General features: G+C 32.9%; 4 protein-coding genes and 1 long non-coding RNA gene across 6 annotated transcripts in view; 1 reads left to right on the top strand and 4 right to left on the bottom strand.

The window, feature by feature from the left end:
- The window catches only part of LOC142237072 (long-chain-fatty-acid--CoA ligase 5), a 34,222-nt gene extending 25,985 nt beyond the window's left edge, over positions 1-8,237 (bottom strand). Inside the window, exons 1-2 of one of the 2 annotated variants that reach the window (XM_075308422.1) lie at positions 7,889-8,237; positions 6,678-7,149 (exon numbers count right to left, since the gene is read on the bottom strand). The gene's annotated coding sequence lies outside the window, so the exon portion shown is untranslated. The remainder of the gene's footprint in view (positions 1-6,677; positions 7,150-7,888) is intronic. The other variant, XM_075308423.1, reaches the window with a different exon arrangement.
- Positions 8,238-10,691: 2,454 nt separating this feature from the next.
- On the top strand, positions 10,692-11,600 carry NijB (Ninjurin B). Its single transcript, XM_075308474.1, has 2 exons — positions 10,692-11,249; positions 11,306-11,600. Exons 1-2 carry the CDS (start codon positions 10,851-10,853, stop codon positions 11,423-11,425), a joined length of 519 nt encoding a protein of 172 aa, XP_075164589.1. The 5' UTR covers positions 10,692-10,850; the 3' UTR covers positions 11,426-11,600.
- On the bottom strand, positions 11,433-17,064 carry LOC142237118 (short/branched chain specific acyl-CoA dehydrogenase, mitochondrial). Its single transcript, XM_075308473.1, has 4 exons — positions 16,808-17,064; positions 16,602-16,713; positions 12,573-12,880; positions 11,433-12,502 (listed from the first exon to the last, which is right to left on the bottom strand). The coding sequence occupies exons 1-4, from the start codon at positions 16,838-16,840 to the stop codon at positions 11,708-11,710; spliced, it is 1,248 nt and encodes a 415-aa protein (XP_075164588.1). The 5' UTR covers positions 16,841-17,064; the 3' UTR covers positions 11,433-11,707.
- LOC142237120 (uncharacterized) lies at positions 14,376-16,595 on the bottom strand. Its single transcript, XR_012722352.1, has 2 exons — positions 15,880-16,595; positions 14,376-15,778 (listed from the first exon to the last, which is right to left on the bottom strand). It is a non-coding gene; the product is annotated as an uncharacterized LOC142237120 (long non-coding RNA).
- Positions 17,065-21,810: 4,746 nt separating the features above from the next.
- RpL26 (ribosomal protein L26) lies at positions 21,811-22,930 on the bottom strand. Its single transcript, XM_075304419.1, has 2 exons — positions 22,842-22,930; positions 21,811-22,522 (listed from the first exon to the last, which is right to left on the bottom strand). The coding sequence occupies exon 2, from the start codon at positions 22,496-22,498 to the stop codon at positions 22,046-22,048; it is 453 nt and encodes a 150-aa protein (XP_075160534.1). The 5' UTR covers positions 22,499-22,522; positions 22,842-22,930; the 3' UTR covers positions 21,811-22,045.

Here is a 22,930-nt window from a genome sequence, read left to right as displayed (position 1 = left end):
ACGTCTTCACAATATAAAATGAGGCTCTCTCCACTACCTTGAGGGCTAAGGTTATGGAAACGGAAACATATGGTCACTTTTATAACTTTGAAATCGTCTATGTATTTTGTTTTTGAAAAAAAATATATATCCAAGCAAGTAGTTTGTGGTCATCCTATGCCTTTTTTGTTGTACGACCACAATTAAATTTTTAATGATCACTTGGGCTCATGGAACGCCAAATTGGTAATACACAACACCCTTAAATAATTGGTACATTGGAACAAAGTTCGTTGTAAAATTTGTTAGAGTTAAGGCAATTGTTTAAGCACGCAATTGATGATAAAATTTGGCGGTTGAATACATTTCGAACCTTGTCTTTTGGGTGCTTAACCAAATTACAGGGCTTTAAACTATTCCTGATAAAACTTGGCGGTTGAATGCATTTGGAACCTTTTCGTCCAATCTTTTGCCTGACCTAGCGTATATATAAACTATATATATTATATATTTTATTGAATTTAATTTTCTTTAATTTAATATTATTGAAATTAAATTAACTAATTTTACAATTCATGTTCCTTAATCTAAATCTGTCCATAAAGCTCGATTAATAATTGTAAAATTAGATATAATGTATTTGGACGTTAATTACGCCAGTTTCGGTATCAGGCTAACATGAAATATAATGAAATTAATTAATTTTAATTAAGTTTATTTTTTCACTAACTGCCAATTTCATGTAGATCCGTTAGAATTTAACTAACAGAATTAACAGAAAGTAAATTGCAGATATCTTCTTTTCCGTTAACTTTAACTGGAAAATGTTCAGCATTAAAGTTACAAACTGACATACGTTAGCAAACGTAGCACAAACGGAGCATCATGTAAATGGAGATTAATACACTAAAGGTAAATACAGGAAAAATTGACGTAATTTAACTTATGTAGCTAATTTTTCATATATTGATCAAAATATGAAATTGGTATTTCAGAAAAAAAATTCGAACTCTATGCATTTATGGAAATCCAAAGTGAATCTTTCAAAATGAACAGATACGGCTGAACACATTGTTTCCGAAACCATAAAACTACACAGAAAAAAAGTAAACTGTTTTGAAATTTTCACAAATCGTTTTTAAAACCAGGAAAATTAAATGCACCGATGCACGAAGTTACACCATCTCATAGAAGAAAAAATGAACTAACCGTAAAGAAAAAAATCATTGGCGCCAACTTATGACCATTTGAACCATACAGTTGTACTATTTTTGGGAGTCGTACAAAAATTTTCTTCTGCTTTAGTTCATATTGAACTTATATGATTATATCATTGAACTTTATACCCATAAATGTTTGAGACATAAAAAAAGAAAAATTTCGTTGGGCTGTGGAAAATTACGCAAAAAATTATAAAATTTAACTACAAACAAATAAATTTGTTTTGCAATGAACATAAGTTAAAATTAGCATAGTTTAACTACAGACTTTTTTAGGTGTAATTTGATCCTAACGAACTTGGATCACTGATCGATTTTTTTAAGTGTTATACATTTTATGATCATATCGTATATTGTCTTTGTAATCTCCACCTTCGGTGAAAGTATATTAATGTAAAAATAAATTCGCAACACTTGATAAACTGTACACATGTACGCAAGGCACCATATCACAAAATGTGAATGAATTCCGCTGCTAGTCTTATTTGTTTTTTACTTCATATTTTTTTTTTTTGAGGTTTTCAAAGTTTTTATGCGTAAAATTTCCGTAAGAACCCCAAAATGAAACGGGATGAAGTGCGAATAAGCGATCACTGGCTGAGTTTGTTTGGTTGCATTCTTATTTTGTCACAAAAGTCTGTGGTCGAACCGCCCCAGAATCGAAAACCAGAACAAAATAAAAAACGAAAAGAAAAAACCAAACAAATCGGTCTGAAGTTCTTTCGTATTTGAATGCGGCGATAAGGATTTTTATTTGCTGTTGATTTGTATTTAAGCTAAAAGTCGGGCAGACGCCATACAAAATCTATGCCGGAAGAGGTCATTGCATTTATTGTAATGTTGCAAAATATCAAGGAATCTAAATTTGCGTTGTTTCGAGAAAACTATAAACAATACCTTTTGCAGTATCAAAAAGGCCATTACAAATTTTGATCGGATTTGATATTACTCGAGATTTAAATCAGAACAAAACTTCCCACTTTATTTACTTAACTAAATTACAACTCATTAACAAGTCTCACTTCAACAATTCACAACATTGCCAGCTCGTATGAGGATGATTGCTACACTCAAAAAAAAGTGAACCCTATATGACACTAAAGCCAATTTAATTCTATTTTAGTTATTATTGTGGTTTGAGAAAGTTTCCTTGAATTTAATAACACTAGTTTACAAAAAAAAATTATGTACACTTGATGAGAGGCAACTTGTGATCTGCTGAATTCGAAAAAATGTTTAAATTTTTTTATGGAACAGTTTTTGAGATATCCCGTTATTTTTAGTTTTTCGCTCTTTTTTCACTAAACAAATTATATCTCGAGTTAGAAATGTCCCATTTTATCGTTGTTGGTACTTAAATGAAAGGTATTAAGATGACGAATAATCGTTTATAATTCGATCTGTGAATATCGATGCGAAAAGGCCAAATTTTAAAAAAATCGTATTTTACAATGGACCTTTTCCGCCAGAAAAGTATAAACCATTGAAAAAAACGTCGGTTTTATCTTCATGGTCGTATAGACTCGATATATTATTTGTTTAGTGAAAAAAAAGCGAACAACTAAAAATAACGGGATATCTCAAAAATTGTTCCATAAAAAAACATTTTTTTCGAATTCAGCAGATCGAAATACATAAGAAAAGTCGACTCTCACCAAGTGTACATTTTCAGTGTAAACTAGTGTAATTTTTCGCGTAGGTTAGTTAAATTAACTAAAACAGGGGAACAATTTATACACAAATGAAGCATAAAGATCTACTAAATTCATGTCTCCCACACGCAAAAAATAATTCTTTCCTCCCAAACGAAATTTTAGACAAACAAAGTTCGTTTCTCATTTGCTTTTCGTTGAAAGGAAGTACATTTGGAAGAAAAGTATATACTTTTTGTGATAAACGTTTATTCTTTTCCAGGATGTAAAAACAATTTCATAAAGACTAACTAAAAAAATTTTTTTTCTGGCTAATTGCATTTTCCCTCACATCTTTCTCACTTCCACGAAGTTTTTTAGTTCTTAGCACCTTTTTCTGTAATACCAACAATGTAGAAGAAATTATACGATTTTATAAATTATATTACATGTTAGCCTGATACCGAAACAGGCAATTGACGTCCAAATGCATTATATCTAATTATACAATTATTATTCGAGCTTTATGGACAGATATAGATTAAGGAACATGGTTAATAGAGCCATTGAAAAGAGGCGTTTTCTTTTCAATGGCTCTATTAACCATGTTCCTTAATCTATATCTGTCCATAAAGCTCGAATAATAATTGTATGATTTTATAAATTTTTAAAATGTTTTTACCTTTCGCCTGGACGGAGGATCGAACCGCGGACCATGCACTTTGTAAGCCAACACACTAACCACTGAGCTATGTACCTGTTATGGTCATCAATAGATAAATATCCATATAAGTTATATTTATATAGCATAGCTTGCGGCGCCCACGAACCGAATAAACAAAGTTTATTTAACAGAAACAAACATTTAGTTTGGCACCGTGGAGCAGTGGTTGCTACGTCCGACTTGCATGCCAAGGGTCGTGGGTTCGATCCCCGCTTCGACCAAAGTTTTTTTTTTGTTTTTTTTTTTTACATATATTCCAGATATGTTCGGAAGATTCCGAAAAAATGTTCAACATTACATTGTAGTAAAGGGTGATTCTTTTGAGGTTAGGATTTTCATGCATTAGTATTTGACAGATCACGTGGGATTTCAGACATGGTGTCAAAGAGAAAGATGCTCAGTATGCTTTGACATTTCATCATGAATAGACTTACTAACGAGCAACGCTTGCAAATCATTGAATTTTATTACCAAAATCAGTGGCAGAAAATCCGCTTTTTTATCGACAAATTTTGTTCAGCGATGAGGCTCATTTCTGGTTGAATGGCTACGTAAATAAGCAAAATTGCCGCATTTGGAGTGAAGAGCAACCAGAAGCCGTTCAAGAACTGCCCATGCATCCCGAAAAATGCACTGTTTGGTGTGGTTTGTACGCTGGTGGAATCATTGGACCGTATTTTTTCAAAGATGCTGTTGGACGCAACGTTACGGTGAAAGGCGATCGCTATCGTTCGATGCTAACAAACTTTTTGTTGCCAAAAATGGAAGAACTGAACTTGGTTGACATGTGGTTTCAACAAGATGGCGCTACATGCCACACAGCTCGCGATTCTATGGCCATTTTGAGGGAAAACTTCGGACAACAATTCATCTCAAGAAATGGACCGGTAAGTTGGCCACCAAGATCATGCGATTTGACGCCTTTAGACTATTTGTTGTGGGGCTACGTCAAGTCTAAAGTCTACAGAAATAAGCCAGCAACTATTCCAGCTTTGGAAGACAACATTTCCGAAGAAATTCGGGCTATTCCGGCCGAAATGCTCTAAAAAGTTGCCCAAAATTGGACTTTCCGAATGGACCACCTAAGACGCAGCCGCGGTCAACATTTAAATGAAATTATCTTCAAAAAGTAAATGTCATGGACCAATCTAACGTTTCAAATAAAGAACCGATGATATTTTGCAAATTTTATGCGTTTTTTTTAAAAAAAAAGTTATCAAGCTCTTAACAAATCACCCTTTATATTAAATTTTGAACTGTAAACTGTGTCTTATTAAAGACCTAAAGTCGGAAAAGAACAGTGTTTGATATAAACGAAATGGACTGTGTTGTTGTTTCAAAAATAACTTTTTTTATTGAAAAAATAAAAATTTTGTAACAAACGATTTTTTTTGGTGATAAAAGTTTAAAATTTTCGAAGCAATTCAAAAAACTCTAACAAAAGAAAAACGTTTTCGGTACACGTTTTCCAAACGTTTTTTTTTCTTTGCGTGCACAAAACAGTTCATAATTTCTTAAAATTTGTAATTTTTCCAATAATGGACCCATCTTGACCTTCGTGTGACACTAACTATTATATATGTTATTTTTTACCAAGTTAAAAAAGATAATTATGTCTAATAAATTTTCTTGAATTTTTCGAAAAATATTTACTTATTTTTGTGAAATCGGCATGGCACCTGCGTTTGTAATACATTTTAGTTAAGATTTTCTAAAATTAACTAACATTTTCTAAAATTAACAAAAATTTTCCTTCCTGGTGGGTTCACTGTTTTTTGAGTGTAGTTTCACAAATACAATTAAAATTTTAATTGGAAAACTATTGTTGAATTTTCTTCTGTGTAGTCTTCATCCCAAATGACAGTTTGTTTATTGATCAACCGACCTAATTGACAAAAATAGCAGCATCCCTTAATAATAGGTTACCTTCAAATTTTACTCTTTCCAAATGTACAAGGGTCATGGCTTTTGGATAAGTTTGAATATTTTCGCTACTCCTTTCTTTGTACGAAAACATGAACACACTCATGTACCCATACTGGCAATGCAATGTTTCGAACGTGTGTGTATGGTCACGTGTATTAGGACGTATCGCAAAAAAATTATCTGGTTGTACAATTAATCTCTTCCCAATTCGAAAAACCTTTTACGCCAGCGAGAAGACAAATTTGTATCGTCAAGCCACAAAAATGTATTGTATTAGAAATCCGCAAATTGTGATTCCTCGAATGCCTTGATTAATATATGAAAGGGCGTTTCACGTGTGAGTCGCTCGTATCTGGAATATGTTGCCCGTTAAGTTGAGAATGTTTCTGCTTTTCGCCTAAAAATGTATAGTTTTTTCGGGAGCATCAATTGGATATTGACATTCTATAATGTTCTATATTTTCAATTCTTATAACTGGACTCCGTCTTTTAGTTTTAAATATTTGCATATTTTGCGTGAGTAAAATTTTAGTCGAATTATGTCGAAAAAATGCATGTCCATGAAGGAAACTCCCATACTCATGCACTCTCATGAACCAAAAATATTCAAAGTGTTATTCATTTGTATATGTTCCGTGACGATTGATTTATTATTAAGCGTGATTTTTCGAAAAACTTGCTCACACTTACGCACACAATTTTAATAAAAAAAATGTTATGTGGTCAATGGTGGCGGTTAGATTCGACTCAATTAACATTTCGGCTATAATTGCTTATTTTTTACTCAAATCCAAACAAGCGATGGACTTCGAGTGTGCTCCTGGCCTAACACATCTGCATGATCGTATCACGCGCACATCTCTAACACAAACCTTGAATATTTGCATACAATTTGTGCACTGTCTAGCTTAGCTTACAAATTAACTCGGTCCCTTTCATATAATGTGTTGTTGTAATTGTTGTTGCTGATGTCTTTACAACGAAATCGATATTTTTATATTTGCTTAGAAATATGTTGTTAATAAATGTAGAAAAATATACAAATTGCATGAATGGAGTGAATATTATAAGCTTACCCAATGAGTTATTCTGTTATTACCTCTCCACATAGGAATCATTGTGTTATACAATAATCTGGATATGGAAATGTATGTATGGCATAAGGGTCTAAGGGGAAAATTGTCTAAGTAAACTCACCGTTTTGGTTAACTGTCTACGGCACCGTTATTTTTCCGTTCGTTCGTTCGTTCTTTCTTTCGTTCGTCTTCCAAAATTTTTTCCAAATGGAAAAATATTTATTTTTTCCCTCTGGCACACACACCACAGTGGCGAGTGATTTTCGATTTTATCGATTTAATGTTTCTGCTGTTGTTTTTGTTATTGTTTCTGTTGTTTTCTGTGTTTTACAACAATAAAATGAATGAACACGACGATTCGAAGCGAAGAGATACTAAATCCTTGTTTTTTTTTGTTTTTCGTCAACTCGTATGCGATAAATATCTCGTTAGTTGGTTTATTTGTTTATTTTATTTTTCCTCGATTCAACTGCTACTTAGAATAATATAGTGTGGTATATTGTATAATATTATTTTATTATAATTATTATTATTTTCGTATTGTACTAGCCCAGTTTCTCTTTTCTCTCTCCACAAACATATCCTTAGTGAACCTTAAAAGGGAAGTTGTAGATATTGTTTTAAAATTCTCTTCTCTTCAAATTACAACGAGTGTCGAACACACAAGCAAACGTACAACTTAAGAAGAAGAAGAAGAAAAAATTATATTTTGGGAATTTCGTATCACGCTTATTAGTTCAAGGATATTTCATTTATGTCAAATTTTTATGTTTTGCTTCCATTTCTTCACTGACATTCGCAACACACACAGATGCCCATCCACAAATCAAAGAGACACACACATATATTTGAAGGAGCAATCAATTATTGTAGGTGTACATTGGCTTGCCGTTTTTTTTTTTTCGAACACACCTCACAAACTAATGCATATATATGTAAGTATCAATGTATGTTTTCACATAGAGGATTATGCTAGGCCAATTTAACTTTTTTACATTATCTCATTTATATAAAAATTATTTGTTTCTGCAGTTTTTTCCGAAAACACGTGAATCCTATATTCAATAAAGATACACTACTCACACATGCACATATAGTATATTTTTTAACTACAAAGTCATAAAAAGGAAATGTCTGTTAAAAGGGACACAAGGCAACACCACAAGCATTCGAACAAAAAATCATACGACAGCCGAGCACCTCTGTCGCCACCGCACTCTTTCCTTTATACACAAACTAAGACGGCTGGTGCTTATTAACGGATATATGGGTGCTGATGTGTGCATTGCACATCATCATATACGTGCATATGTATATTTATTATTTATATACCTTTATTCATTTAACTGCGATTATAACAAAAACACACGCGACAATAATCCACATACAGATGTATACAGCTTTTGTTTCCTGTTGTTGTTGTTGTATTTTTTTCCTTTATATGAAGCAGGGGATTTAGAATTTCTGTTATTATTTATTTTATTTTTTTCTCTCAAAAAAAAATCAATTGTCGACGCCAAGTCCTCTATTTTCCACTTTTTGTTTTTGCAAAAAGTATTCTATGTAACAAAAAACAAAGGAGCAAGTTCCGAATAAACCGAAATTGATAAAAGGAAACTACAAAACTGTGACTTTGACTTGGCTATTTTGTTTGAAGTTTAGACGACGTTTAAACCTCTGAACGTACGACAAAAGAATAAATAAAATGAAAATGTGAAGCAGAACCCACGACGCGATGTGAGCATGCTCAAAATGCCTTTTACCTTATTACTCACCCACTAGCTGAGAGGGGATGGAATTGGTTACTGAAAGTGGTGGATGCGCGCGTTTATTTTTACCAATAAAAACATGTGTTTAAATCGTACTCAGAACGTATGCCTACACTTCCAGCAGGGAGATATGAACAAAAAAATGTCAAAAGAGAGCATTTGCTTGTTTATCCTCTCTCGCTCTCTCTAAAAGCCGGCTTTAATTGCATCGTCGCAGCACACATATGATTTAAATTGGAAAAAACTCGTTTCCGTAGAATGGAGAGTTTGATATGGTTGTCAATTACAGTGGAAGTAAGAATATTTCCGCAAACACTGCAGACATGGGACATCTAGCAAACTTTGTCTTAATTCATAAGTAATATATGGAGTTTTTATTTGCATTCTTTCTCAGAAGAAATACGTGGCAATACTGGTATGAGAACAATATTTTGGCTGAAGTTGCATTTCCGCCTATTTTTGAAGACTATGTTATCGACTGTTTTCGTTATTTTTTTCTTGTGTCCGCCACCCATAAGAAATGCATTGCTACCAATAAGAAATGCATTGCGTTTTTATCGATTGTTTACATTTTGCTCCCATAAGGAATACATTGGCAACTGTGTTATTGGCACGCAAACGAACTTTCCGCTAGAAGTGCATACCAGGCTTTAATCGAATTGACGATAACACAGTTTTTGAATGGATTACATAGCGTAGGGAAATAACTTTTTTATTTGTGATCCTAACTAGTCCAACGTTAATTTTATCTCTATTTAGTTTAAAATCTTTCAAATTTTGTACTCAGAAGATTAACCCGGTTTATCTTCTATAGAAAATGTTTCATGCATAATTTTAGGCGGTAAAATATACACTGATAACAGTATCTGTACTCTTAACGCTATTTGCGATCAAAATGTGTAAAACATATAACAGTATGAATGAATGTAAAGTGTCGCAGTATGGCAAAAAAAGTAAAAAGTATAGGGGCACCTCAAAAAGGTTGCACAAATGTATCATCGCTGAGCTATAACCCATCTAGTAGTTTTACAATAGCAATTTTAAGCTAAACTCTAATATTTAACATTAGAAAGCATTTTTGTTGAGAAGTAATCCAGTAATTACACTCTAATATATTTAAACGTTTTTTGTTTGTTTGTTAATTGACTAAGTCCATTGGTACCGTCCTTCTAAGCCTCCTGGATGCTGAATAGTGAATTAGGACTTGCCACTAAAGTGACACAACTTCCCTGCCAGCATTTCAATGTTCCATTTCATCCTCATCGCTACCACAGACTCGTAAGTGACACTGCAACAATCGCCAACTGTGATAGTATTTTGCCATCACTATTCGCATGAAAGTATTTTGCCATCACTATTGTTACAAGAGCCATTTTATATTTTGTGAAACACCAAGCGCAACTGGCTTATTATAATTTATTCCAATGAAAACGAAAATAAAGTGCTGAAAACATAGTTATTACGCTTAAAATTGTGAAAAGTAAATTGGTGAACAATTTTTGACTTTCCAAATGGAATAAAGTGATAGCTTTTCAAATATTTTCCAGACACGCTGCCTCCATTGGGAATAAAAGTACTGGCTGATAGACGCTACAACATTTAACTTACAACTTGTAACTCAACATCAATCTCTTATTAATGCATAAAAATGTGTTAAATGTGATGTGATAGTCGTATAAATGTTATATTTATGAGAATTTATAAATGTTTCATAAAATTAATAAATATCTAAACAACCGTGTTTTACTTGACCACAATGATTCTTTTACAACTATCTTAAAATGCACTTTGTCTGATTGTTTGAAGGGGCTCTTATTGGCGTCCTTCTAAATGTATCCAGAAGGGCTCCTAATAATTGCACTCATGCGATACTTTTTTGTAGTAACTTGGCGTGGTACAACTTCTCAATAGTGACGGCGCTTTTCCGAGGAGTTTTGGATATCGTGTACGACTGTTTTCGACGTAGTGGGGATTCTCAGAAGCGCCCCCAAATTCAAAAAATGTTGGCAGGGTTATGGGAGCAAAATGTAAACAATCGATAACAATACCTCCTTTGTTAGAATATATAGCAGTGTATTTTTTAGGGAGCGGCAGAATTTTTGGAATTGTGTATATAAATATGTATTCCAAAAATACATACAGTTCGTTTATGACAATGACAAAATTACCATACATGGACGTCAGCAATTCATCATATAATACAAATAAATTTATGATCGTTCAACGCCATCTACAATTTTTCCTTCAACCTCCCACTAGTTGAGAGTAATTTCTATTCTGGCCCTACATTCTCTCTGTATATATATAGAAAAAAAGTATTGCCACCTTTTTGATTTAATTTTAAATAACAGACTCGGGTCATTTGGAACAATTATCGTTAGTCGTTAGTGTTTGTATTATCATACCTCTTGATCAGTATAAACCACAACAATATATAAAGAAATTACAATTTCGTAGACAATGAAGAGACGAAGAAGGTTTTTTTGTTTTTAGAGACATTTTAAGTTCAACTTCGACATTACACAATGGCGACAATATCCGTCGTTAGTAAAAATGACTTTGCACCAACCTCATCATCATCTTTAACATCTGGCTTATCCGCTAACGACGAAGAATCTAGTGAGGAAAGTGAGAAGTGTTGTAGCACCAATGACACGGGACAACCCACTAACCCGGAAAATATAAATGTCACTGGAAAACTATGCAAAATAAACATAAGAGATTCAAAACATGCTAACAGCTATGCTGGAAATAAAAATTTGGCCGAAGGCTTAATGGACATTGCTTTGCTATCGGCAAATGCAAATCAGTTGCGATTTCTTATAACCTATAACCATGACGCCTCTACATACTACATTAGTATGGCTCTGGTGTCCTTATCCCTTTTAATGCAAATCGCTGTTGGAATAGCACTAATATTCAAAGTAAGTTTGGTGTGATTTTTTTTTTGCAATTGTATTTTATTCCCCATGAATTTTAGCGCCGATTCCGTAGATGTCGTAGTAAACGTTATAATGAATTCATATTGGGTGGAGTTTTTATTATAACAGTGGTAAATATTCTTCTAGCTGCCTTTACGACTACGAATAACGAAAAATAACTCAACATTGGAAATAATATAAAGTTTATTTGTATAAATCACTTTCAAATACAAAAATAAATCACTATTACAATCTCTAATTAAACCAGAGATCACGATCGATTACTATTTAGAATAGTAGATCGCATTGTGTTCTCAAATAAATGCACTGTTGGTATCTGTTACGGTAATGAAAGAGTTTCCTTATTAATGGATGGGTCTTTTGAAACTTGTTTCTACTAATACAGTTCCATAAATGTATTACTTAAGGTAAGACACTGCGCTCTCTGCTGGTAAGCTGACCTAAGAGGAGTATTCCTTCTTCAAAAGCTTAGCGATTGTGCTGAGTTGCATGTTAGTGGTTCCCTCGTAGATGGCACCAATTTTAACATCACGGTAGTATTTCTCTTGTGGGAAGTCACGAGTGAAGCCGACACCACCCATCCAATCAATACATTTGATTGCGGCACGTTGAGCAACTTCAGAGGCATAATATTTTGCCATGGCGGCTTCTTTGGCAAAAGGAACTCCATGTTCAACCATACGGGCAGCATTGTAGGTCAACAGACGGGCAGCCTCAATTTCAGTAGCAATGGTGGCAATTTGATGTTGCATAGATTGGAAATTATAGATCTCCGAACCAAACTGTTTGCGCTCCAACAAATAGGGCATTGTGTGATCGAATACACCCTGAGCTAAACCAAGCATCTGAGCGGCAATACCAATACGGCCCTCGTTCAAGAAACCAGCGGCATACTTGTAACCATGGCCAAAAGTACCCAACAAATTTTCTTCGGGAATACGGACATTGTCGAAGGTTAACATGCAGGTACCCGAGGCACGGATACCCAATTTATCTTCGGGTCTATTGATTGTGAATCCAGGGGTATCGCGTTCTACGAAGAAGGTCGTGATACCACGATATCCATCCTCAGGTTTTGCATTAGCGAATACCAAGAACACACCGGACAAATCAGAATTAGAGATCCACATTTTTGTACCATTGATGACATAATGATTGCCATCCTTTTTGGCAACAGTCTTCAAAGAAAAAGCATCTGAACCAGCTCCTGGCTCCGTCAAAGCAAAACTGCCAGGCTGATATAAAGAGAAATTTAAAGAGATTTATCAAAATCATTTTTGTTTTTAGAATCTCACTGCAACTTACATATTCCTGAGCCAATTTTGGCAAATATTTTTTCTTTTGTTCTTCATTGGCTACCTTAATAATCAATGAATTGACCAAGGTATTGTGAATATCAACCAAAGCCGCAACGGCTGGATCAACCTTTGAAAGCTCCTCAACAGTCAGAATTGTGGTCAAGAAATTACAGCCACTTCCTCCCAACTCAGTGTCAATTTCCATTCCCATCAAACCGTTGTCGAACATAGCCTGAACCACAGATGGTTCGAATTTGTGTTGTTCATCCATTTTCTTGACATGGGGAGCGATTTGTTCCTTGGCCACCTTGGCAACTGAAAAATATAGTTTGAATAGTATTATTTGAAGCAAGTTAAACAATGTAAGGTGTAATAAAAATGTTTGTTTTTAGTTCTCTATGTATCATACACTGGTAGTGGTATTGTTGAGTGGAAATAACCAGCAAGGACTTTATCAACCTTATGAACTTCAAAATCCATTCTTAATTCAAAAAGTCCTAGAAATTTGATAAATTTAGCTCAATAAATTTTATTAGTAATAATATAGGAACTGACAACGACTGTTATAAATACGTTTGTTATTTTCTGGTTGTAAAGGTGCAAATATGCATCAACTATTTGCTTTTAAAATTCTAATAGTCATCCTATAAATATGAAAACCTGATTGAGTGTTGGGCTCACGCGTTCGTCGATTTGATAAGACGTTTTGTAATTCTACAAATTTCCATAATGGTCGCAGACTGAAATATTTTCTACATATACTATTGTAGCGAGAGCTTTTATAGGCAATAGAACTGAAGCGACAAAAAGTTTTAAATAAGAATTTATAAGTTTTATAAAATTTCTTATTATATTTACTTTAACTTACACTCAAAGAAATATGTTGGCAGCGAAATCCACCAAAACATTAAAAAAAACTGTTATAAAAAGGAAAAGCAATCGATTTTTCTACCAAATCTACCAAAACAATAAATTAGAATTTCATATTATGAATGCTTTTCCATTCATTTTATAACACTTTTTTTAATGTTTTGGTGGATTTTGCTGCCAACATATTTCCTTGAGTGTAAGTTAAAGTAAATATAATAAAACATTTTATAAAACTTATAAATTCTTATTTAAAACTTTTTGTCGCTTCAGTTCTATTGCCTATAAAAGCTCCCGCTACAATAATAGCGTATGTATCTAGGGAACATTTACCCCCATATGCAAACAACTTAAAGAAAACTTCAAGCCTACTTTTACCATATAAATTCTTTCGATAAACAGTCAATAAATTATTTTACATATGGGCATTAATATTTCTAAAATATTTGATTTAAAAAATTAACTGTGAAAACAAATTGGTTTACGGCTTGAAAACTCAACATAGTACCCAATTTAAGCTAAAGGGCCCATTTATTAGTGATACACCACGAAGAAAACTTTCTGAAATACCGTCCACCAATAAGGACAATTTGTGTATTATAAGTAAATAAGATTCACAGCCCTAAGCAAAACTAAAGGAAATGATCTGAAATGGAGACAATTCCTCAGATTATTGATATTGATAACTTGCACTATGACTGCCATCTAATTTTGTACGCTGTAGAATCTTACACTACTCGTTATCCCATTTTGTTATTTAGTCTACACAACAACGAACATCTACTAGAATAATAAAAATTCTAAATTCAAATTATACAAGAAAAAAATGGTTTATAAAAAATATACAATTTCGATACTCTTATCTAATAATATTTCGTTTAACTCGATAAGATACCACCACAAACGGTTCATTTGAAAACTGATTAGATATACGACAAACAAAAAATAAATTTATCAACTTTCCAACTAAGATTTGGACCGGAATGAACAGCCACATATCAACTCTCTAGGAAAGTTACTAGAATTCAGTATTAAAATCCCCTTGAACCCACTAGAACAGTGGGTGTCATGGGCATAATGCTGAACCTATAGATTTGTTCTATCACAAGTGTAACGCCATTTAAATATTGGAATTTATTTAAACCGCTGACTAAGCTTGTGAAAACCCTAATGGGGTGTCGAACCCAAGTCCCTTTTGAAAGAAATCAAATGTTTATTTTGCTTCACATGTCTACCCATTCGACTATCGTCGACTATCGTGTGTGTTGTGTTAATTCAATGGCTATTGTCTCCCTCTCTCAAATTTTGTCTGGTGTTTCTCTCATATTTGAAGTACACTCCTATTGTTTCGCTACGCTTGTGTATGTGTGCGTGTGTGTGTTTTCAAATTTATTTTTACTTTTATAAAACTTATTGACGTTTATTTTGTGTTTTTATTGGCAAAAAATATTATTACGGTCGTAATTTCTGAACAAATTGTAACTGATCTGTCTTAATTTAAGGGTTGTATAGTTAGTATCATGCTCTTCAAGAAAGTTTATTTTATTTTATAAATAACCATTTAACAATGCAAACATGTTGGTGGCATTCTGGGCACCCAGGTTCAAATCCCAACATAGCCAAATATTTTTTGATTGTTTTTTTTTATTATTATATTTTATAAAAACTATTTCTTTGTTTTGAACAAATATATAAACAAAATGTTTTCTTAAAAATTGAGATTATTTTTCTATTGAGTTAAGTCGATCAGGGGGAGAAGTCTGCTTTATGAATTCGCAAAACGTAAAAAATTCATTGAATAAGGAAGGACTTGCATAATAAAAGAGGGTTTTTATTTGAATTCTTCACTAATTTTGGCAATTTACAATACTCTTTGTTCAAATGAATTAAATAAAACGCCCTTTCCCTAAAATATTAAATCTACTTTCGAAGAAAAACATCGCTAGTAAAAGGGTTAAGTAATCTCATAATAACAAACAAAATTATTTCAGACTGCCAATGGGAATAGGCAGGAACAAAATTAAGATATCATAGGTAAAAATCAAAATTAAAGGCGAAGAAATAAAAAAAAACTCGAAATATTTCTTTCTTTATTTCAGATAAACTGAGGCTTATTTTATTTTTTTTTTTAAGCCAACAATCACAATGAAATAAACCCGATTTTAACTTTGGAACATGAACATTCATCAACAATTACACTTTGTAATCTCGTAGTATTTATATGCCACCTGTAGGAATACTAGAAATGCGTACCAATGTCCATCGAATGGTTTCTATTTATAAAATTTAATTTTGCTTCTCCACCAACTAAATGATAACACTAAATTTTAGCGACAACCCGAAAATCTACGAAAGAAAACAACATAGTGAGTGTGGCGCCTTATCTTAAGGTTAAGGCCAACAACAAATATGATTTAAATATTTCCTTAAATGCGATCGTCGTTTACTTGTAATATTTTTTTCTTCTGCTGATGGTAACAAACGAATGGGCTGTTATGCAATATCAACAATTGTTCTCGGTCTTGTTTTTTTTTTGCGTTTTCAACAATAATGAAAGCTTAGCACTGGCGACGTTGGGGAATATTCTAGGCTTGTCTCTGTAACTATGCATAAATTATTAAAACGTTTAGTATGGAGAAAGATCTTTTTCCATATCCAGAGTAAATTCAAAAAAGCCTAACTAACCCGTTGTCAAAACGTGTAGGCCAACAATAGAGAGGGGAAAGAGTATGACCTTTTTTGTTCTTGAAATTTGTATTATTGCATATTGGGAGGAACTTGGATCTATCCCTTGTACACTTATAGTGTAAAACCATATCAATTAAATACCATACATACAGAAGTTAAATACGGCGCAAATTATTTGCATGTGGCGTTGGTCGTTACTGGCAAAATCACTTATTTGCTCTAAGATAAACAAGGAAAACAAGCCAGCAAGAAATAGAACCATTTAATTTTATGGGAGCGATTGCGTAACAGACTTTTTGTTGGCCAAACAAGAAAGAGCCAGCACATAAGGAGAAATTATTCAAATCAAATCTGGTCTATTGTATTTGTCCACTTCTAAGTAAGTCACTAACACACCAAGTATGTGAAAGCCAAAATTTTATTTTTCAACCGTCTGCTGGTCCATAATCGTCATTTCGAAATGGATAACAATTCTACTTACCAGTTTCTTTCATCATTTTCTCATCGTCGGTAAGAAATGTAAGGGGAGTGGGTGTATTGCCACTGCCAGAGGACATGGCGGCACATTGTTGTTGACGCACAGCATTGGCGATCTATGGAAAAGGTAGTTGTATATATTACATAAACCCCATTCATGGAAATTTTCTGGTTTATTTGTAGAGAGGGGTGGGGAAGGATAATACTTACCAAACGTGTCGGCAATTTCCTTAATACATTCATAATGGTTTTCTCGAATTTATTTTTCAATTAATTCAATTTATTAGATTTTTTGCCTTGTCAATCAGCAAAAAAAAAGTAAATCTGCAAACTATCTCTGTCTTAAGGTATGTATGTAGGAAACACACACTCAAACGCACTCACACACCGTATTGATCAATTGGCGTAACGGTAGACAGACGAAAACTGCGACCTCCAACGCCGAAGTGCTAACATCAACTGATCTACCTCCAGTAGACGTATGATGTATAGAGCTCTTAATTTCTAAATGCTCTCTGACGTGCCCCCACTTTTACCCACTTGTTGTTGTTGAACATTTGAACATGTAGATTTTAACGTGTTCAACGTTTTGCAAATGAAAAATAACAACAAAAACAATAACAATTCCCATTGTGTGCTCTAGTATCGATGTTTGAATTGTCTGGTGGTTTAGTAATTTGGGAGAGACAGTAACGTTGAGTACGTATTATTTATACACACACAGGCAACCCATAGAGCAAAATTTGAAAAGAAATTATGTTAGTCGAATATCCAACACTCTATAAAAATCAAATTTGGGCTATACTAGGTCTCATATAGAAGATTTCAGCTAAAATTTGGCAAAAACGATTTCTGCCAGTAAATGGTGATTTGCAACGTTCAAAATCGGGATGAACAGAAGTTTTAATAGCAACAGTCTGAAAACTGTATACCTCACTGAATTATAGCCACTACTTTTCATAATTTTTTTTAACGCTAATTGCGCTTTTAAACAATCCTAACAACAAATTTTCTATTCAATTGATCTAATTTTCTTTTTAAGGCCTGGTATTGGGTTAAAAATAAAATCTTTACATTGGTTTGTTCCGATTATTTCTCTTCATGTTATAATAAAAAAATATAATCTTAATCAGCTTTCCAAGTTTTTCTTTATATAATAATAAATAAACTCGAACTTTGTTGTCACCTTTTTATACACCCAAAGAAATTTGTTAGTAGGGACAGCAGAAAAGTCTGCTAAAACAGCAGAAAGTCTGCTGAAAAAGGGACAGCAGTCACTGTTTGCTGAAATAGCAAACATTTCCTGCTATTTTTTAAGCTCGATTACACTAAAACATGTTTTATTTTGGCTAAAACAAATAAAAATGGAGCTATCCTAACATAATTAACACAATATTTTATGAATATCTATAGTATTTGACTGAAATCTGAATATTTATCGAATTGAGGCATAACAGCAAACAAAATGTTTGCTGATCGTATTTAGGAGCTTGTAAGTATATTACAGTACAAAAATATACCAAAAACTAATTTTGGTTCTTAAATATGCTTTGAGGAAACATTTATAACCTAAACATTTTATAAATTGTTGTTCATTAGGCCCTGCAGTACAAAAATATAACAGCAAACATCGACTGCTGTTTTTAGCAGACTTTTTTCTATGAGTGTAGGATATATCTGGAACATCTTTGTACTGGCGATCTGCCCAGAGTATATCTCAGGTTAAATTTTCGTACAATAATGATTCCACTAGTCACATTAGCAATTTATAGTTATTATTTGCGATTTTACTTTATAGATAGATGCTGCGGGCTTTTTCTTTTGAGCAAACAGTGAATGCCCTTTTTGCAGCACACTTTTTGATATTTTAGTAAAGTTTTTCCGCTGATTCTACAACAAATGTTTTTGACTTGACTATACATTACTGAAAGAAACAAGTTGGGAAACTATGTCTCATAATTATGTTAAATTTTGAAAGTAGCAAAATACAGAACATTTTCTTCTACAGTTTGAACAACTTATTCCAATGTACATAGTTTTCGGATACATTAATATTCATGTGAATTAGGCGAATTAGGAGTAATTTGTAGTTTCTTCTTTCTTTCTTTCAATACAAAATAAAATCAACACAATTATTAGCATAAATTCCCATAGAAGACAGAAAAAGGGGATTATTTAAAATAAAAAAAATAATTTAAAGCTGTGGGCACTCCGCCATATCTCATTCACCGCGGGCCATGCACTCTTCACTTCCATTATACAATGTTAATATCCTAAGGGTCGTTTGATACTGGATTGCAATAAAGTCAATATCAAAATGTCGACGGATAATAATCGGCTATACCAAAATTTGAAAAAAGTAAAAATAAAAAAATATTTGAACCATAGCGAGCTCGGACATGCTACGACACCCCTCTCTTATATATGGATATCTAAAACAAAAGACCAATTTCACAAGCTAATTAACGATGTCGTAATCTTAATAATTTAGATTTTGAGCCCTATGTCCCGATGAAATTCAGCAACAAAAATTGTGCCAAAAATACGGAGTTTCATTCCATATAAGTGGAAATAGTAGCAGTATAAATGCTGGTTGATAAAATTGTACCGACATAGAAGCAAAGCTGTCTTTCACAACCAATACTCGACACCAATCACTCATCTGCCATTTGCAGGTGGCTAAATCAACAGATTGAAGTTGAAATCTAAATAAAATCGATCTTTATCCCTTCTCAAAGATGGAGCGATTATACAAAGGAAATTTCACTTATTGAACCTAACTACTTTTTTAAACAAACAAGATCTAAAGGAAAAACAGAGCTAAACATTTGAGAGATCAGTATAGCTAAAATTCGTATATATTGATATTTTTTGACATAAAAATTTTTATTCTCACTTATTTTGCATTTATTTTACAATTTCCTGTTCGTTTTTATCGACAGTGTCTCATATATTACTGCATATTACGACCTAGGGAAATGTTGATTTTTCAACTATGTGCAAAAACTGCAATAATATGAAATAATAGGTTTTTTTTCGTAAACTAAATGCCGACTTCAGCTAAGTTATAGAGATGAAAGTAGAATTTTCTTCAAAATATTTCAATTTCTAATAATCGGTTTTATTACACAGAATTACATAGAAATTTACACCCAAAGAAATTTGTTAGTAGGGACAGCAGAAAAGTCTACTAAAACAGCAGAAAGTTTGCTGAAAAAGGGACAGAAGACACTGTTTGCTGAAATAGCAAACATTTCCTGCTATTTTTTAAGCTCGATTACACCAAAACCTGTTTTATTTTGGCCGAATCAAATAAAAATGTCAACTTAGGAGCTATCTTAGCATAATTAAAACAATATTTTATGAATATCTATATTATTTGACCAAAAATCTGAATATTTATCGAATTGACCTATAACAGCAAACTAAAGTATTATTTAGTAGTATAGTATTTAGGAGCTTGTAACATTGCAAAAATATACCAAAAACTACTTTTGGTTCTTAAATATGATTTGGGGAAAAATTAGGACCTAAACATTTTATAAATTGTTGTTCATTAGGCCCTGAAGTACAAAAATATAACAGCAGACATCGACTGCTGTTTTCAGCAGACTTTTTTCTATGAGTGTACTAAAGACTAAGGCTATGGTCACATTAGGCAAATATTTGACCAAAATGAGTGTCAAACATTTTTCCAGAATCATTACCGTTTTTGGAAAATAATACTGCCGTGACGTTACATTCTAATATGAGCGAAAAATGTTAGCTGGTTTGGCTGTGGCGACGGATTCTTTTTTGATTTCTGTCAAATATTTGCCTAGTGTGACCATAGCATTAGTTGAGTTTTAAAAAAGATTCAATTAAAAAATTTAATTGATTCAACAAATTTTTTAATTGAAACAAACATCAATCGCAAAATTTAATAGTATCAATAAATTTTTTAATTGATACTATCATTTCTGTGATTGAACACATTTCAATTAAAAAAAATGGATCAATTAATTTCGTGATTGAATACAAAAAATATAGTTTTTTTTTGTGTGTAGGGAAAGTACGTTTTGATTTTAGTTTAGGATATCTATATATCGATGTCCTCATTTCAGAGTACGCTAAGTTGACTTAGCATTTTTTGATGGAGTTCGTTGTTTTTTATTCGGATTGATGCGAATTGAATCCTGTCAAAAGTTCGAATTTATCAAAAGTTATGGTTAATATTGTACGTAGCATGTGACCAAAGTTTTAAAAATTTCCAATCCAAAAAGGACAAAAAGCTTTGTTCGGTCTAAAGTGGTCTACGTCATTTTTAGCCATGTTCTATTATCACTATTTTGAATTCGTACATAATAAAAAAATCTACAATAAACATGATTTTACGACCGAAAAAAAGTGAATTTATATCTTGTACGGTTTTTGAGAAATTAAAAAAAAAAAAACTTTGAACTTGTTTCCTGTAAAATGCATTTTTTAGACTTTGGAATGAGGACATCGTTATAAATCACATGAATTGTATTTCTATCAATATGTAGTCCAAAATGGGCCTGAATTGATTAATAAAAATTGAATTAAAAGTAGAAAAGTAGACTTTTTGGTTTACTATCATTAAAAGAAATTTGGTATTCAGAGCTCTGTATATTTGGCATATACAGCAAAACTGAAATCAATTGAACAGACTAAATAAGAACGTTATATTCGTAATCCTTTGTATCCAGTTGAAGTTAGAGACAGTTTTCATGGAAGTGAAAATACAATGGTTTTATTATGCCTTGGTCCAATAAGTAAATTTTTGTGCTGCATTTCAATTCATTCATTATAAACCAGAGAAAATTTTATGGACATTAGCATTACCAGACAGTTTTCTCAATGTCTTCTTATTACTTATCATATCTGTCCCATATACAAGTCTTACCAGCCGGTGCTATATCATAATAATAAAAAACCTTTCTTTAGAAAAACATCACTACCCGCAAAAATCAGACATATCTCAAGAGTCGCTCAATGCATAGATGCTTTGGTATTCGATATTAAATCATAAAGGATGAATTCGAGTTTTCGTGAGTGGTTTCATTTTTGTTGGATACGAACATATTGTGGCTATTGTGGATTTCGAGATTTATTCATGAGAGATCATTCTTCTGTGCAAGAATTCTTAATATTTCATAGTCCTGAAGTCTTTTGAATTGTGTATCCAAAAATAATGTGTAGAATTTTCATGGTTTTGGTTTTAATAAATCTTTTTCTTTATTTTAAAGAAATTCAATGATTTTTATTTTTATAAAAATAAAACACTCCACAATCACACGATCGTCATTTAAAACTGTGGCACGGTGAGCACAGTCACAGACCATTTCTTAACAATGCCACCATTTACGGAATTTTGTTTATTATTGATGATGTTTGTTGTTGTCATCATTGTTGTTGTTGTTGTTTGTTGAACTATCATAGTAGTGTCTATGCTGTTTCCATTGGCTGGGCAGCAGCGGTCTCTTCAGTGTATTTGCCCTTGTCCTTGCCCAAAGCTGCCAAACGTCCCTTGCCGCGACGTTCAAGAATGGCCTTGCGATCCTTGTCCAATTTGAGTTTGACAATCAAACACTTGGATGGATGAATACCAACATATACATTGGTACCATTGGCATTTTCACGTTGGATCTTTTCAATGTAGACCACGAATTTCTTACGATAGGCTTGGACAACTTTGCCTACTTGGTTGCCCTTGAAGTGGCCGCGTACAACTTGCACTTCATCATCTTTGCGGATGGGCATCGACCGGACATTGTACTTTTGACGCAATTCCTTAGAAAGGGGAGCGGACATAAGACGACGGCGAATGTGAGATGGGGCCTGGAAATGGCGCTTGCGGTTCTTTCTGCGCGAGGACGAAACGAACCTGTTCAACTTCATTGTGGATGTGCTTTGTTGTGTTCACTGAAATGAAAAATTAAAAATAGTTGTTACTCCCAATTCGAAACTAATTTATTATGAATATCTAATTTCTTTGCTTAGGTCAGTCAGGGCCCAGGAAGTTCAATTGCCAAGACCCCAACACAGAGATATGCATTTGTTTATTTTCTCAGTTTCTCATATTCACTCGTTCCATTTTCTTATTTCATTAATCACTTGTGCTTAAATTTGAATGTCACATGCTAAATGGGTTTATCAAAAACCAGATTGTATGCCCAATTTATGTTTTAATTATTTATAAATTACGATGTTTCTTGATTTAAAATTCACTAGAAAAACTTACACCAAACAACTATCGTAAAAATACGAAAAAGAAAGAATTTGACAGTTGTGCTGTCGGAAGTATGGAAATGTCAGACATGTTCGTTAAAT

The sequence above is a fragment of the Haematobia irritans genome, chromosome 4, assembly GCF_050003625.1.
Source record: "Haematobia irritans isolate KBUSLIRL chromosome 4, ASM5000362v1, whole genome shotgun sequence".
Classification (NCBI taxonomy): domain Eukaryota; kingdom Metazoa; phylum Arthropoda; class Insecta; order Diptera; family Muscidae; genus Haematobia; species Haematobia irritans.
The sequence above is the reverse complement of the archived record's forward strand: the minus strand, read 5'-3'. Positions and strand labels throughout refer to the sequence as shown.

What these genes read in the sequence shown, in the direction of transcription:
- NijB (XM_075308474.1), top strand. Translation starts at nt 10,851, where the DNA reads ATGGCGACAATATCCGTCGTTAGTAAAAATGACTTTGCACCAACCTCA. An exon ending in GAATAGCACTAATATTCAAA is followed by an intron (nt 11,250 to 11,305) that starts GTAAGTTTGGTG and finishes CATGAATTTTAG; the next exon opens with CGCCGATTCCGTAGATGTCG.
- LOC142237118 (XM_075308473.1), bottom strand. Translation starts at nt 16,840, where the DNA reads ATGAATGTATTAAGGAAATTGCCGACACGTTTG. An exon ending in GGAAATTGCCGACACGTTTG is followed by an intron (nt 16,714 to 16,807) that starts GTAAGTATTATC and finishes CCTTTTCCATAG; the next exon opens with ATCGCCAATGCTGTGCGTCA. An exon ending in CAAAATTGGCTCAGGAATAT is followed by an intron (nt 12,503 to 12,572) that starts GTAAGTTGCAGT and finishes TCTTTATATCAG; the next exon opens with CCTGGCAGTTTTGCTTTGAC.
- RpL26 (XM_075304419.1), bottom strand. Translation starts at nt 22,498, where the DNA reads ATGAAGTTGAACAGGTTCGTTTCGTCCTCGCGCAGAAAGAACCGCAAG.